The sequence below is a fragment of the Camelus bactrianus genome, chromosome 32, assembly GCF_048773025.1.
Source record: "Camelus bactrianus isolate YW-2024 breed Bactrian camel chromosome 32, ASM4877302v1, whole genome shotgun sequence".
NCBI classification, from domain to species: Eukaryota; Metazoa; Chordata; class Mammalia; order Artiodactyla; family Camelidae; genus Camelus; species Camelus bactrianus.
The window spans coordinates 15,766,087-15,779,202 of NC_133570.1; the positions used below are offsets into that span (position 1 = coordinate 15,766,087).

General features: G+C 49.8%; 1 protein-coding gene and 1 non-coding gene across 3 annotated transcripts in view; both read right to left on the reverse strand.

The window, feature by feature from the left end:
- The window catches only part of WSCD2 (WSC domain containing 2), an 85,524-nt gene that overhangs the window by 20,951 nt on the left and 51,457 nt on the right, over nucleotides 1–13,116 (reverse strand). Inside the window, exons 3-4 of one of the 2 annotated variants that reach the window (XM_010963537.3) lie at nucleotides 11,848–11,962; nucleotides 8,521–8,705 (exon numbers count right to left, since the gene is read on the reverse strand). The exons of the other annotated variant lie outside the window; for it this stretch is intronic. Coding sequence (XP_010961839.1) covers nucleotides 8,521–8,705; nucleotides 11,848–11,962 — 300 coding nt within the window. The remainder of the gene's footprint in view (nucleotides 1–8,520; nucleotides 8,706–11,847; nucleotides 11,963–13,116) is intronic. 2 annotated transcript variants of the gene reach the window in all.
- Nucleotides 737–809, reverse strand: TRNAA-AGC (transfer RNA alanine (anticodon AGC)). The gene has a single exon. It is a non-coding gene; the product is annotated as a tRNA-Ala (tRNA).

Sequence of the window (13,116 nt, forward strand, 5' to 3'; positions counted from 1 at the left end):
CAGAGAACATAGTGTACGAGGTGAGGATAGGGAGGGGAGTCAGATGTTAAGCTAAAGATTTAGAGCAACGAGGTGGGAGGCTGGAAGCAGTGTGGACGAACCCTCACTTAACCAGAAAGCTCAGTTAGTTGGATGCCAAGTCAGCTCAGGGTACAAAGACAGGCTGACCTTGCTCTCAGAAATAAGGAGACTCGCCTTCTCTCTTTAGACTCCACTAGCGTTTACTGAACCCCTATTGATGCCAGGCTCCAAGCTGGGTGCTTTAAAGCCATTGAAAGTTTGCAGCCACGTGTGGGACATGCCATGGCTACCCCCACTGGACAGATGAGACAACCGAGGGTCAGGGAGGCTCTCTGGCTTCCAGTGTCACAAAGTTGTCAAACAGGTCACTCCATCTCCAAAGTCCATGCTCCTTCCGATAATAATAATGCTACTCTGAAGATCAGATGCTTATAGTCATATCATGATATCATTGTTATCATTATAGCTGCCGTTTACTGCTCAAGTGCTATCAGCCGGGAACTAGGCTGAGCCATTCACACCTGCAGCCTTGTTGAACTCCTGCATCTCTCTGGCAGTATGAGGATCCCCATTTTTACAGATGGGGAAACTCCAGGCTCAGAGGGCTGAAACCATTTGACACAAGTCACCCAACGTATAAGAAGCAGAGCTGAGACTGGAATCTAAGTCTGAGATCTTTCCACTCTTGTTTCAAGGGACAATTTTTTTTTCTTAATGGAGGTACTGGGGATTGAACCCAGGACCTTGTGCATGCTAAGCACACACTCTACCACTGAGCTATACCCTCCCCCTGAGATCTTTCCACTCTTGATGATCTTGCTGAACGTTCTCTGTGTGCCAGGTGCTGGGTCAACACTTGATATGCTTTATCCTCCTAATCCCAACAACGTAGGTCCCATTCTCCCCATCATACAGAAGGGAAAACAGAGGCTCAGAGAGGGAAGTGACTTGCCCAAGGCCACACAGCTGACAAGTAGCAGTGCCTGGATTCCAACCCGAGGACATCTGAGCTCCGAGTCCTCTCACCCTCTGAGCTACCCCTCTTTAAGAAACCATCCCCAAGCCCTGTTTGAACATTTTCAAAACACTGTGACATCTATTCTCCCTCCTTTGCCGTTAATATTCACTCCACTTTGACCACGAATCATTCACAAAGTCAGGGCTCTCACTCTGGGGTCTCTCCACACTGGAGTCTGATTCCCTTTAAGCACCTAAAAATGCCCAGACCTTGACCCTGAGTCTCCAGAACTATATTCAGATTGGTAACCTGCCCCTTCCTCACCAGGACCCTATTCAAGGGACGATGCTATAATCCCTTTCAGGTCCGTGAATCTGTCTCCTTGGAGGAGGCTGAATTCCTACCCTGGCATCTCCCCAAGTGATTTTCTCCTGCCTTCCTGGATGCCAGGGGGCCAGACTGCAAGGGTAGGAAGAGGAAGGCAGACTCTATAAGCCTAGCTCTGCTGAGACAGTTCTCCCTCTGACATTTAAGCATCTGCTAATGAGTCCCTGACCCTCCCAGCTTAGAGAGCAGATCTGAGCTGAATGCCCTGAATACCAAGTAAGGTGAGGGTTTCAGAACTTAAAGGGCCAGCGAGGGAACAGAAGCTTCTGCTGTAAGTCTCTGCTTGGTCAAGGTGTGCACTGGGGATGGGGATGGGCAGGGGAACAGGTTTGGAAAGTTAGTTCCAGGGGCAGTTAACCTGCTGGATGTGAGGTCTTCCTACAGTTTTGCCCATTCTGCTTTTGGAGTGGGGAAGCCATGTGGATTCACAAAGGGATTTGTGATGGCCAGTGGAAAGGCTGGACTCCCAGGGATCTGGAGAGAGCTCTGGAGGCCACCTCTCTCTGCAGGTTGCTCTCCACTGATGACTTGGTGATTGGAACACTGAGAATATGCATAGTGACCAAGACATTGAACCCTTCTGCTACCCTCATTTACTTCATCTGTGAAATGGGTCACTGGTTCTCCCCACCAGTGATAAGAGGCTCTTTTGTCTCTTACATCTGAAAATAACAACAAAGAAAGTGGTCATCCTCAATCCTTTGACCTTCCTAAGACTCTCCTGTGATACAAAGAATTTTGGACTTCCATAGCAGTAGGCAGATGCCTTCCTGTTTGCAAAAGTCTCCCATGCCCAGGAGAAAGGGCATTGGTTTTAAATTCAGACAGACCTGAGTCAGCAACTTACTTAGCTGTGTGTCCCTGGACAGGTGTCTGCACTTCCTGAGCCTTGGTTTCCTTATCTACACATGGGTATCATTATCTCTACCCTGCACAATTGGGACGGAAGTCCATACAATGGCATTTCAGCGCCTGAGACCTACTAGGATTCAGTCAATCTCTCTTCCCACTCCTTCTCCATCACTTGCTCATGATATGTGAAGAGTGGCCAGATCCTATGTGGAAGACACTCTCAGTGCCCCATTAATACACTCCTGGTACTCATCATCCCAGTATAGGCTGACAGTGACCTTCGGTAAATACCTAGGACCTGTGAGGGACAGGCTGCACTTGCCAGTAAGTTAATGACACTCTCAGCCAATGATGGGTGAACGTTGGTGGATAAATACTGCAGCGTCCTGCCCCTCCAGTGAGACACCTCTGAAGCATCTTCTCCATTGTCTCCCATGGTTCCCTGGTGGGATTAAGCTTCATCTGTCCTCAGTAGTGACCTGCATTGTACAGGGCTTGTGTTGGCTCCTTCTCTGTCTCACTTCTACACTCCCCTGGAGATGCATCCTGGGGTCACCTCTCAAGTAAACCAAAGCTCCCATCCTTCTATCTGGGGGAACCCAAATCATACTATCTTGGATCTTTGAGCATTCTTAATTCACAAGGGAAATCCTGCATGGAGTTCCTAGCCACTGCTCTTGACAGCCTGTAGTCTGTGCAAATGGTGCCCCCTGGAGTTGTGCAGTACACAGCCTATGGCCAATAGCAGCAATCCTGAGTAGTATCTTCTTAATGACCAACCCTTGCTGAAGAGTAGCAGCAAAGGTGATAATGACAGCTGTTTACTGTATGTAATTAGTGCTAAGTGTGTCACATATATTGCATCTCAATTAATCCTCACAACAACCTAAGAGGCAGGCAATACTATTATCCTGTTCTGCAGGTGGAGACCCTGAGATGTAATAAGATTTGATCACTTATCCAGCTCATACAGCTAGTAGGGAGCAGAGTTGGGATCTGACCCCAATCTTATTTGACATCACATTCTGGTTTCCCACCTCTCTGCTGTTCTGCAGGAGGCCTGCTGAATCCTAACATGGTTGGGCTCCAGAGAGCCCGTGCCAGCCACCTGAATTTCCCAGAAACCCTCTCAGTCTCCATAGTAGGGGTCCAAGGATCACAGAAGCCTGTGCCCCATATTCTGAGAATGTCAGCTCTTCATTGCCAGGCCAGCTGGGATAGTGCATGACCTCGACAGCTAGGGGTTTTTACTAGCAAGAGGCGAGCAGAGCTGCTGTTCACCAGCTCTCTTTGCTGGGGGCAGATGAAAAATGGCCCGGAACCAGCTGCAAGTATCTCTGAAGTCCATCATCTCTTTGTTCTGGGGCTTCACAAAAATGAGGTAAATGCCACCAGGCATCAGCTTAAAGGCAGGCGTGGAAGAGTTCTCCTTGGTTTGAAAGAGGCCACCACCCCCTGGGTAATTAGGCCAAGCTCCACTGCATTAAAGATGCCAGTGAGGAGGAAAGACAGTGAGCTGGGAGCTGTTAATGGCTACCTACAATCAGAGACAGATTGAATTACACAAAGAGCCTACCTGTCCGAGGAGAATTCAAACCGGCTATTTTTAGCCATCACCAAAGGCTCCTGTGAGCTGCTGGAAATTCAAATAGCTCGAGTTGGGTGCTGCTCAGAGTGAATCAAGGAGTTTTCATTTTAGGAAGGAGGGTGCTTTGCCACCACTCCATAATAGGCCCTGTGCTATGTGTTTTCTCACTTTTATTTCACCCGGTGGTCATAGCAATCTTTAAAGGTTGGAATGGTCCTCATTTTACAGATGAGGCACTTGAGGCTCAGAATAAGTGACTTGACCAAAATCAACACAGCAAGAAACTGGAAGGGCTGGGGGTAGAAATAATATCTGCCTGATTTCAAAACCTACATTGCTCCCACAGCCTTCCTGGATTTTGGTTCAGGGAGAAGAGCAAACCAATTATCTCCCATCATGATGCAGAAGGAGAAAAACTTTCCAGCTCTCATCTTGTTGGCCCTACACAGCAGAACTCATGAAGACTCATATGAATCATAAAATTCAGGGATCCCAGGCATCTGTCAAGGGAAAGGAAGAAGCTTCCAGGCCAGGCAGAGAAGGAGCTAGACATGGTCCATCCACCCAGTGTGACTCCCCATCATCATCGGAGGCTTCCCGCAGCAGAAGTGGCTAAAATGGAGCATCACTGAGCACAAAGCACAGGTACTGAACAAAATTCCCCTTCTAACTTTTGGTCCAAAGACAAAAAAGTTGCCAGAACTAACAACAGTATGCAAAATTCCCTATGTAAATTGTGACCCAGATGTCAAGATTTTTTTTTCCAGTGATATTGTAAGCTTCATAATACTTTCACAAAGATATAAAAGAAAAAACAAGAGGGAAAAGCGCTGAGCCCTGGCAGAGGCTGCACTGGAGGATGGTCAGCACCACGGACAGCCACCCACAGGACCAAGCTCTCTCTCCCTCTCCCCCACCCCCCGTATATATGTATATGTGTGTATATATATATATATATATATATATATATATATATATATATATATATATATATATATATATATATATATATATATTTATGTGTAGTTCTAATGAACGTTGCAATGCAAATCTTGCAAGAACCTTCTTTCAGGCAAATGAAATTCCTTGCAACATCCTATAAAGCCATAATGTTCTCAAATCACCAGCAGGCCTTTGCCCCTGGGAGGAGAGCTACACTTGCTGATATATTCAGCAAACTGCTGTGAAAAATGTAATCCAACCAAGAAGGAAGTCCATTTCTCGGTTCCTTTGTAACGAGGGCAAAGAGTCCATGTGCCGGAGAGTCTGTGTCAAGGAAGAATGGCAGGGTGCCTGCAGACATTTGCTCTGCCAACCTTTTAATGCTCTCACTACCGTAGGAGCATTCCATCACCTCTGAAACATGTAGGCTGGCTCCCTACGCAAGGCAGACCGCCCCATCAGAGTGGTGCCTGAAGGAAAATAAGCCTCCTTTGGATCTTCACAGTTGTTAAGAGATCTGTGCCACTGCTCAGGGAAACACAAATTAGGACACAGTGTTAATGTGAACTATCGACCCTATAAAGGGAATCTGGTTTCTACCATACCTGTTTCCTGGAGTGTTTTCTCACTGCCCTGCCTAATGTCACACATGCTAGTGTCATGTTCCAGTGGCTTGGAGAGCCTCCCTTTCTGATTTATTTGTGTATAAATCAGATCTCAGGAATGGGGAGCCAAGGGTGCCACTGAGTCAGAACAAAGACTACTGGATATTCTGCATTGCTGTGAGTCAGGAAGTGGGCAGAGAGAGAGAGAGATCACGGGTCGGGGAAGAAAGGAGGTAGGTTAGATCCAAGGAGAACTCCCAAAGGAGAGGCAATGGAACCCAGAATCCAATCCAAGAGGTCAGAGTGTCCATAGCACTGCAGTGAGTTAGCACCCAAACTAGGAGACAGAGACCTGGGTTCCAGCGCATGCTCAGTCCCTGACAAGCACTGCAGCCTTAGAAAAATCATGCCTTCCCTTCATCTCCTAAAATTACCTCTCAGCTTTTGCACACTCTGTTCCCTTTGCCTAGATTTCTTTCCCATCCTTTGATAATTTGTCTTGAGTCTAGATATCCTCCTCTTCTAAACCAGGCAAAACCCTATGCATCTTTCAAGGCCCTAATCAGTCAGCCCTTCTTTGTGGAGCATCCCCTAGGGCTGTGCAGTTTAGCCATTTCTGCTGTCTGGGCCTCAGTTTCTAAAGCTGTGAAATGGAACATCAGTGAGGAAGGGGCTTCCAACGGGTCATTCAAAACATAGCTTTTGCTGACCCTGGATTTTTGCTCATGGCTTAATAAATGCCTCTCCCTTACACCTGGAAATCTCCTTAGAATGAGATTCAGCTCAAATGTGGCTTTCTTGGCTCCTATGTAGAACCGCCACACTCAAACAGATCTTGGGTCTGTCTCTCCATTAGATGGTGATCTCCTTGAGGGCAGGGACTGTGCTTTATTCCCCATTGTCCTCTCCATGTCTAACCCACAGGGGAGCTCATCGAACGTTTTGGTTCAATGAACAGTCCCCACACTCTCTCCATGTATCATGAGAGAAAGCCCACCAGGAGCCCCAGTTAGACACATCGCCAACCATGTGTCTCCTAGTCCAGGCCGCCTCCATTCTCACCTCAGCCACAGTAGCCTTGAGGTTAGTAAGGCTGAGATCTCCTTCTGGAGTCTCCGGCTGAAGGTGCCCAAAGCTTCAAACCTTGTCCAGTGATGATTCAGAACAACTGGGGTGGACTTAGAGGCTCCAGGACTCCCCCTCTCAGTAGAAAAGAATGTGTTCCCCATCTTGGACATAAATACAAAGATTCCTTTCTCAGATGGAACAAAACACCACCCCACAGACGTGGGCCAGCGGAGGGGTACCGCAGCATTCCTGCAGCCTCGGGGGTTTCTCGGCGGCGACCACCCAGCCAGCCCTCCCACTGCGACAAGGGCAAAACATACCTGATTGTAACAGAGTCTAGTGGTCTCGCTGTGTGTTGAGACATATGTTTCAGCTGGTTGAAAAGTCTTCGATGGTCCATGAGAGAGTTATTATACCAGGTGATCTCAATAGCGTGTGTGTGTGTGTGTGTGTGTGTGTGTTTGAGAGAGAGAGAGGAAGAGAGACAAGGACAGAGACAGAGACGGAGAGACAGGAGAAGGCTCACATTACCTAGGCAATCCGAACGTTGCCCAAAAGGAGGTCCGGCTAATATCAGCTGTTGACATACACAGCCTAACTCGTGTTATCTAGCTCAGTATCACCCATAGCAGCTTTCTCTCTAAACACACATGACTTTAAGCCCATCGCTTCAGATGGTCAGAGTCACCACCAAAACAGCATAAATATTGGCATAAAAAATCAATCCTGGGGAAGATAAATCAGCCGTCAAATGAAAACCTCATCACGCTATCGTCCAAACCAGAAACTCGCTGTGAGGACGTCATCCAGCCTGGATTTCACACACCCTCCCCGCCCTCTGCCAGCCGGACCTTCAGACCGGGGTGAACTGAGGGCAACGACGGGGATGTAGATGGTGTGGAAATCGGCTGCTTTGCAAGCCGGCGGCACACTTGACCCTACCGCAGAATGCAGCTTGAACAGGGCTTCAAAGACATGGGATTTGGGAAACAGAACACATCGTCAAGCAAGCAAGTGAATTTCTATCAACAATGACATTCACATGGACGAGGCCTTGCTCTGCACGCAGACAGGCATGAAGGTTCTGCCAAGTCCGCTGGGTGGGCAGGCCTACATTGTGGGCGGACCTCGTCCGCCCCACTGAGGTCTAAGGACTTAGTATTCAAAGTGTGGCCGGTGGAGCAGCAGCCAAGCATCACCTGGGAGTGCCTTAGAACCGCAGCATCTCACCCCGACCCGCTGAATCGGAATCTGCATTTTATCAAGATCTCTCTAGCATCCCTCGGCACATTCAAATGTGGGAAGTCAAAAGGTTGCAGGGGAAGCTGCGGGTTCCTGTTTGTACCTTGGGGCTGTATCAGAAGAGTAAGCAGGACAAACCTCAGCCTTTCATGTTTCGTCAAAGCTGTTAGCTCTTCTTATAAGTTTGAAGGTCATCTTTAAGGTCACAGGACTGTGTGACCTTGGGCAGGCTTACTTAAATTCATTAAGCCTCAGTTTCCTCACTGTAAATTGGGGATAATTAACAGTGGTAATTGCCTGAAAAGACTGTAGGGGCTCAGCACAGGGCCCGGCACACAGTGGATTCTTGATAAATAGATATTAACTTTTCTTAAACATCCAGAGATGGGACAATGGGACAACACCCACAGAAGTGGGGGTGGCTCCTGTCCTCTCCTGTTCATCCCCTTCCCTCTAACAGTTTGGAAACTGGAGAGTTTTTCCAACAAGACTGAGGCATTGACAAGCGAGGGTTAAATTCTCTTTATAGGAGCGTTAAGGACATAAGTTCTGGAGTTGGCTTAAATCCTCTGCTGCTCATGTGACATCGAGCTCCAGTTTCTCCATCTGTAAAATGGGAGCAGGTGAGTAACTGCCACTTTCCAGGGTCACTGTTAGGAGTAGGTGTGCTCTTAGAAGATGATGAAGTGTTTGCTGTCACTGTCATCATCATTGTCATCATCAGTAGAGACAATCTGCTTTCAGAAAGCCAGGAAGGACAGGCCAGCTCAGGTTCTAGCTGCTTGTTAAGGAGGAAGACGGGTGAGGGTGAGGGATGTGGCTGGAGGGCAGAGAGGGGCAGGGGCCGACTCACGTACACCTGCGGGCTGACTCCTGGGCCAGCTGCAGCCGGTAGACGGAGAGGCGATTGGCGCCACCGCACACGCTGCCCCGCTCGCCCTTGCAGTCCATGTCACACTCCGCCTCGCTCACGTTCGTCGCCTGGATCTTGTGGCCACAGTAGCACTCGGCACCGAACTCCAGCCCGGCATACAGGTAGCCCCTGGGGGAGGCTGCTGTCAGGCCAGGGCAGCTGCCACCAAGCAGACCCCAGGGAAAGAGAGGCTCACCCAGCCAGGAGGCCTGGCGGATGGGAGGTCCCCAGGGAAGTGAGGAGACATGATGATGAGGGGTGGGGGTAGCAGACAGGCCCCTGGGGACACAGGAGACCTCAGGGGACAGGAGACCAATCTGGAGTGGAGAGCTGGTAGACAGGGGCTTCTAGGAGACAGGGAGACCCCAGGGAAATGGGCAGACTGGGGTGGGGGTCTCCCTGTTTCCCTGGATGGTGGGGCGAGGGGGCCCTGAGTGGAGCAGGGAAGACCACGGGGATCAGGGAGACCCAAGGTGACCTGGGGAACAGGGGTGCTCTAGGGACAGGGGGACCTGGCCTGAGAATAAGGAGACCCTCTCAGCGTCAGGGAGGCTGAGGGGTTAAAAAGTCTTGGAGGAGGGAACGAAGGCAGGAAGCCAAGAAGGAATACAGGGAGGCCGCTGTGAGGGGACAAGACCCCAGGACCACCCGCTTTCACCCCCAACCTGATGTCTCACACCCACTACACACCTACCCACACAGACAAACCACGTCCGTATTCACTCCCACCTACATACACCTTCAGGACACGGCATACTCGGCACACACGCCCCTTGGATCCTGTGGGCCTTTCATCCCACCCCACCCTCTGGCTCTTCCCCGTCCAGAGCCATGAGCCAATCACATCTGCAGAGGCCAGCCCCTATATTCCAGGAAACGTTCCCCAGGAGTGATGCCTCTATACCCCGAGAGGAGCGGCTGGACCCAGGGGGAGGAGGCAGGGACTCTCATACCTCTTTGGAAGATGGTAAAATCGAGGTCACATATCCAGCCAAGTAAAAAAAATTCCTTTCCTTAAAACAAACAAAAAAAAATATCCAGGCACTGCAAGGTTTTCAACTTTTTTTCCCCCCTCATAGCTATGGAATCTTTCCTAAAAAGGACTCTTTGTCAGGTCCCGCTCTGTAAACAGATGCGAAGGGAACTGCTTGCTCTGGTTCCAGGGAGTGGGTCTGATGAGGGGCGGGGACGACAATCCCTGCTCAGCCCTCTTTCCCACAGTGACCTCTGAGGAATTTTCCAGAATTGCGAAGGCCCCTCCAGGGAGCAGCCTCTGAAACGCTGGTCATGCGAGGCGGAACCACTGGGAACCGTCAGCCTACACTCGGGACTTCTCGGGGCTGGCTGGAGAGACAGACTGACCCAGACTCGTGTCTCCAAACACCCCAGCTACTTGGGGTGGCGTGTGATCACGTGGTCACCTGAGCAGATGCGACAAGAGCAGCTTAAACTAAGCGGGCATCTTAGAGCTGGGCCAGCCTCCTCTCCCACCTGCCTGCCTCAGTCTCTGTCTCTCTCAAGCCCTGGTTCTCGGGCACCCCTGGGGCCCAACTTATACAATTGGACCCACTGGTAGGAGGACCACTGGGCAGCAGGATTGTTTGAAACTTCCCAGTGGGAAGTGGAAATCACATCGTGGTCCCAGGGCCAGCAGCATCCGTAGCACCTGGGAACTTGTTAAAAATGCAAATTCTCGGGCCCCAACCCAAACCTGCCAAATCAAAAGGTGGGGAGTGGGGGGACCCAGCAATCTGTTTTGAGAGATTCCAGGTGACACTGACGTGTACCTCCTGGGGCTCACCGCCTAGATGGAGAGACGGGGTAACCAGAAAAGGCCAGCATAGTGAGACGAGGGTGGAGATGGGATCGATCAGTCACAGATTGTGGAAACGCAGAGGAGGCCCCCAGCTGGCCCGGGGTGTGAGGAGGGCCTTCTGAGAGGAAGCAACAGCCAAGGTGAGCTTCAGAAGATGAGTCAGATCAACTTGTGGGATTCGGTTTGGCAAATATTTTTGGCTTCCAGATTGATGCTGAGATAAGTTGGCCACAGACCTGCTCCCCAGGGGCTCCCCAGCTCACGGGGGAGACTGAGGCATGTACCTGCTTGGACCACAAAACAGCAACAACCTAGACCTGCTCTGTGCTGGGCACGGCTCCCAAACATTTGCCTTGCAAATATCAACTCTTCAACTCCCAAGGACCCGTAGGAGGGCATGGCCTCTGAAATTCTGTCTCTCCACCATTCAATAAATAAATGAATGAATCAATATCACCAAGAGCTTGGAGTCTTTCCCAAGCTGGAGACAGTCCTGGGCTCAAGATGTCAATGGTGGACTATTCCGGAAGCTGATGATAAAGGAGACACGTCCCTGTTTCCTAACCAGGGACAGAGGGATTTGTCCCTTGGCTGCCCGCTTGCCCAGTTCCCTTCCAGCCATGCATCCGAGGTCCTTCAGAGCTTGTGACCTCCAGAGGCAGCTGGCTGTTCTGAAGGTGAGCATGTCAGGGGCCTCTTACAAGCCACAGGTCAAGGGACCCTGGGCACATGGGAAGAGATGGTCAGCTCACTCCATGGTGCCTCTAGGGCGGAAATGCTGGTTCCCAGGCCCGGATTGACAGTCCCGTCCCCACTCGCCAGTCCTCTGGGGCCTCGCCCACTCTTGGAAAGTCAGCTCCCTCCCCTAATCAAGAACATCATTTTCTTCTTCGATTGGAAAACACTGTCTGGACAGGTGAGTGTTTTTCTCTGGGAGAGACACAAATCATTTCTTGGCTGGGAAGTCATTAAGTGTCCCTGATACCCAGGGTCCCCCCCTCACCCTTCCTGCAGACATCCTATAAGCCTCACACTTTCATCACGTAAACATCCCCTTGTGCTTTTCCCACAGTGCTGGACCCTTGCAAACATGTCCACAGACTCCGGGACTCACAGCCATTATTATTTGAAGATAATTACGTATTGGCATCAAGGTCACAAACACATCCAGCTGACCCTGCACTATGTACACTGCAAACGCACTTCCAAGCACAGTGTCACACAACTGCACAACAAACCCCCAGACCAACTCCCTGCTCGCTTGCATGCATGTACACGTGCACACGTGCTCGCGCGCGCACACACAAATACACACTCTCTGGCATCACCCCTCCTTTGCAGTCACTTGTTCATCCTCCATCATGCACGTCCCATGGAAAAGGAAAGACCATCGCAGGCAGGGACCTGAGAAGGACGGGGTCTGAATGCACGGAGCCTGGGACGTCGGGGCCCTACCGTTCCGCGCAGTTGTCTTGGCAACGGAAGACGGTCATCTTTTTGTAGTCGAAAAAGGACACGCCTCGCAGGGCCCGGCTCTGGGTGTCGTCCAGGTAGCAGCCGATGTACTTAGCTTTGGGGAGATGAGAAAAGTCAGATGGGGGCGGAGCGGGACAAAGTGGAAAGGGTTTCAGGAGTAACCAGTGTGCCTCAGGCTATGTGGCTTTGTTGACCCTTTGGTACCTCTTCAGTCCTCTGAGCAGTAAAGCAGAAACAAAAAAGACTGAAACTCGTGCATTGGCAGAACTTGACTTATAAGGGCAGTGGAGTCTGACGGGTCAGGCCGTGGGCCCTGGAGGTGAACAGAGAGGAGGAAGGGATCCTTCCAGGGCCAGGGTTACGGTCACGCCCCTGGGCTCTACTGGTGACACCTGGGCGCCCAGGAACTCAAGCCAACATCATTCCCTTAGCATCAAGCAGATTAGACCCGTATGAAGACAGCTCTGAAGAGCCTGATAATTGACAGCCTGTTCATTTCTACAAGATGCCTTAAGATGTTCCTTTTCCCTGGAAGGAGCACTGGACTTGGACATCTCAAGGTCTTGGTCTCCATCTCATGTTGGTTACATTCTAGTGCTGACCGAGTGCATTTAGTCCATTAACCTCTCTGAGGCCCGATTTTCTTCCTAGTGGGGATGACAGTCTCAGCCCCATGAGGTTAAAATGGACTTATCTGTATAAACATCTCTGCCATAGTGTCTTGCATACAATTGACACAAAGTTAAGGTGAGTGGAATAAAAAACCAGCCATTTACAGTGCTGTCTAAGTACTTTACAGTTTACCCATATTGTGGGCCAAGGTGAATGCTTTCATCCAAGAGGAAACTTTTTTTGGGGGGGAGGGAATTACATAATTTATTTATTCATTTATTATATATTTATTTTTTAATGGAGGTCCTGGGGATTGAACCCAGGACCCAGGACCTCGTGCATGCCAAGCACACACCCTACCACTGAGCTATACTCTCCCAACCCCTGAAAATTTTGAATTATGTAAAACAACCATCCAATTATAGTTTTCTTAAAGTAGTAAACGTGCTCCTGAACGTCATGGTAAATAGTGCCCGGAAATGATAACTTACAGTTTATAAAGTCTTTTCCCATATGTTCTTACAATTAATATTATTAATTTGGACATGTGCTTTGCTAAGTGCTTTACATGTATTGTCTCAGTAAATCCTGAGAATGACCCTTACCTTAGAATGAGTTAAGTATTAATATTCCCAT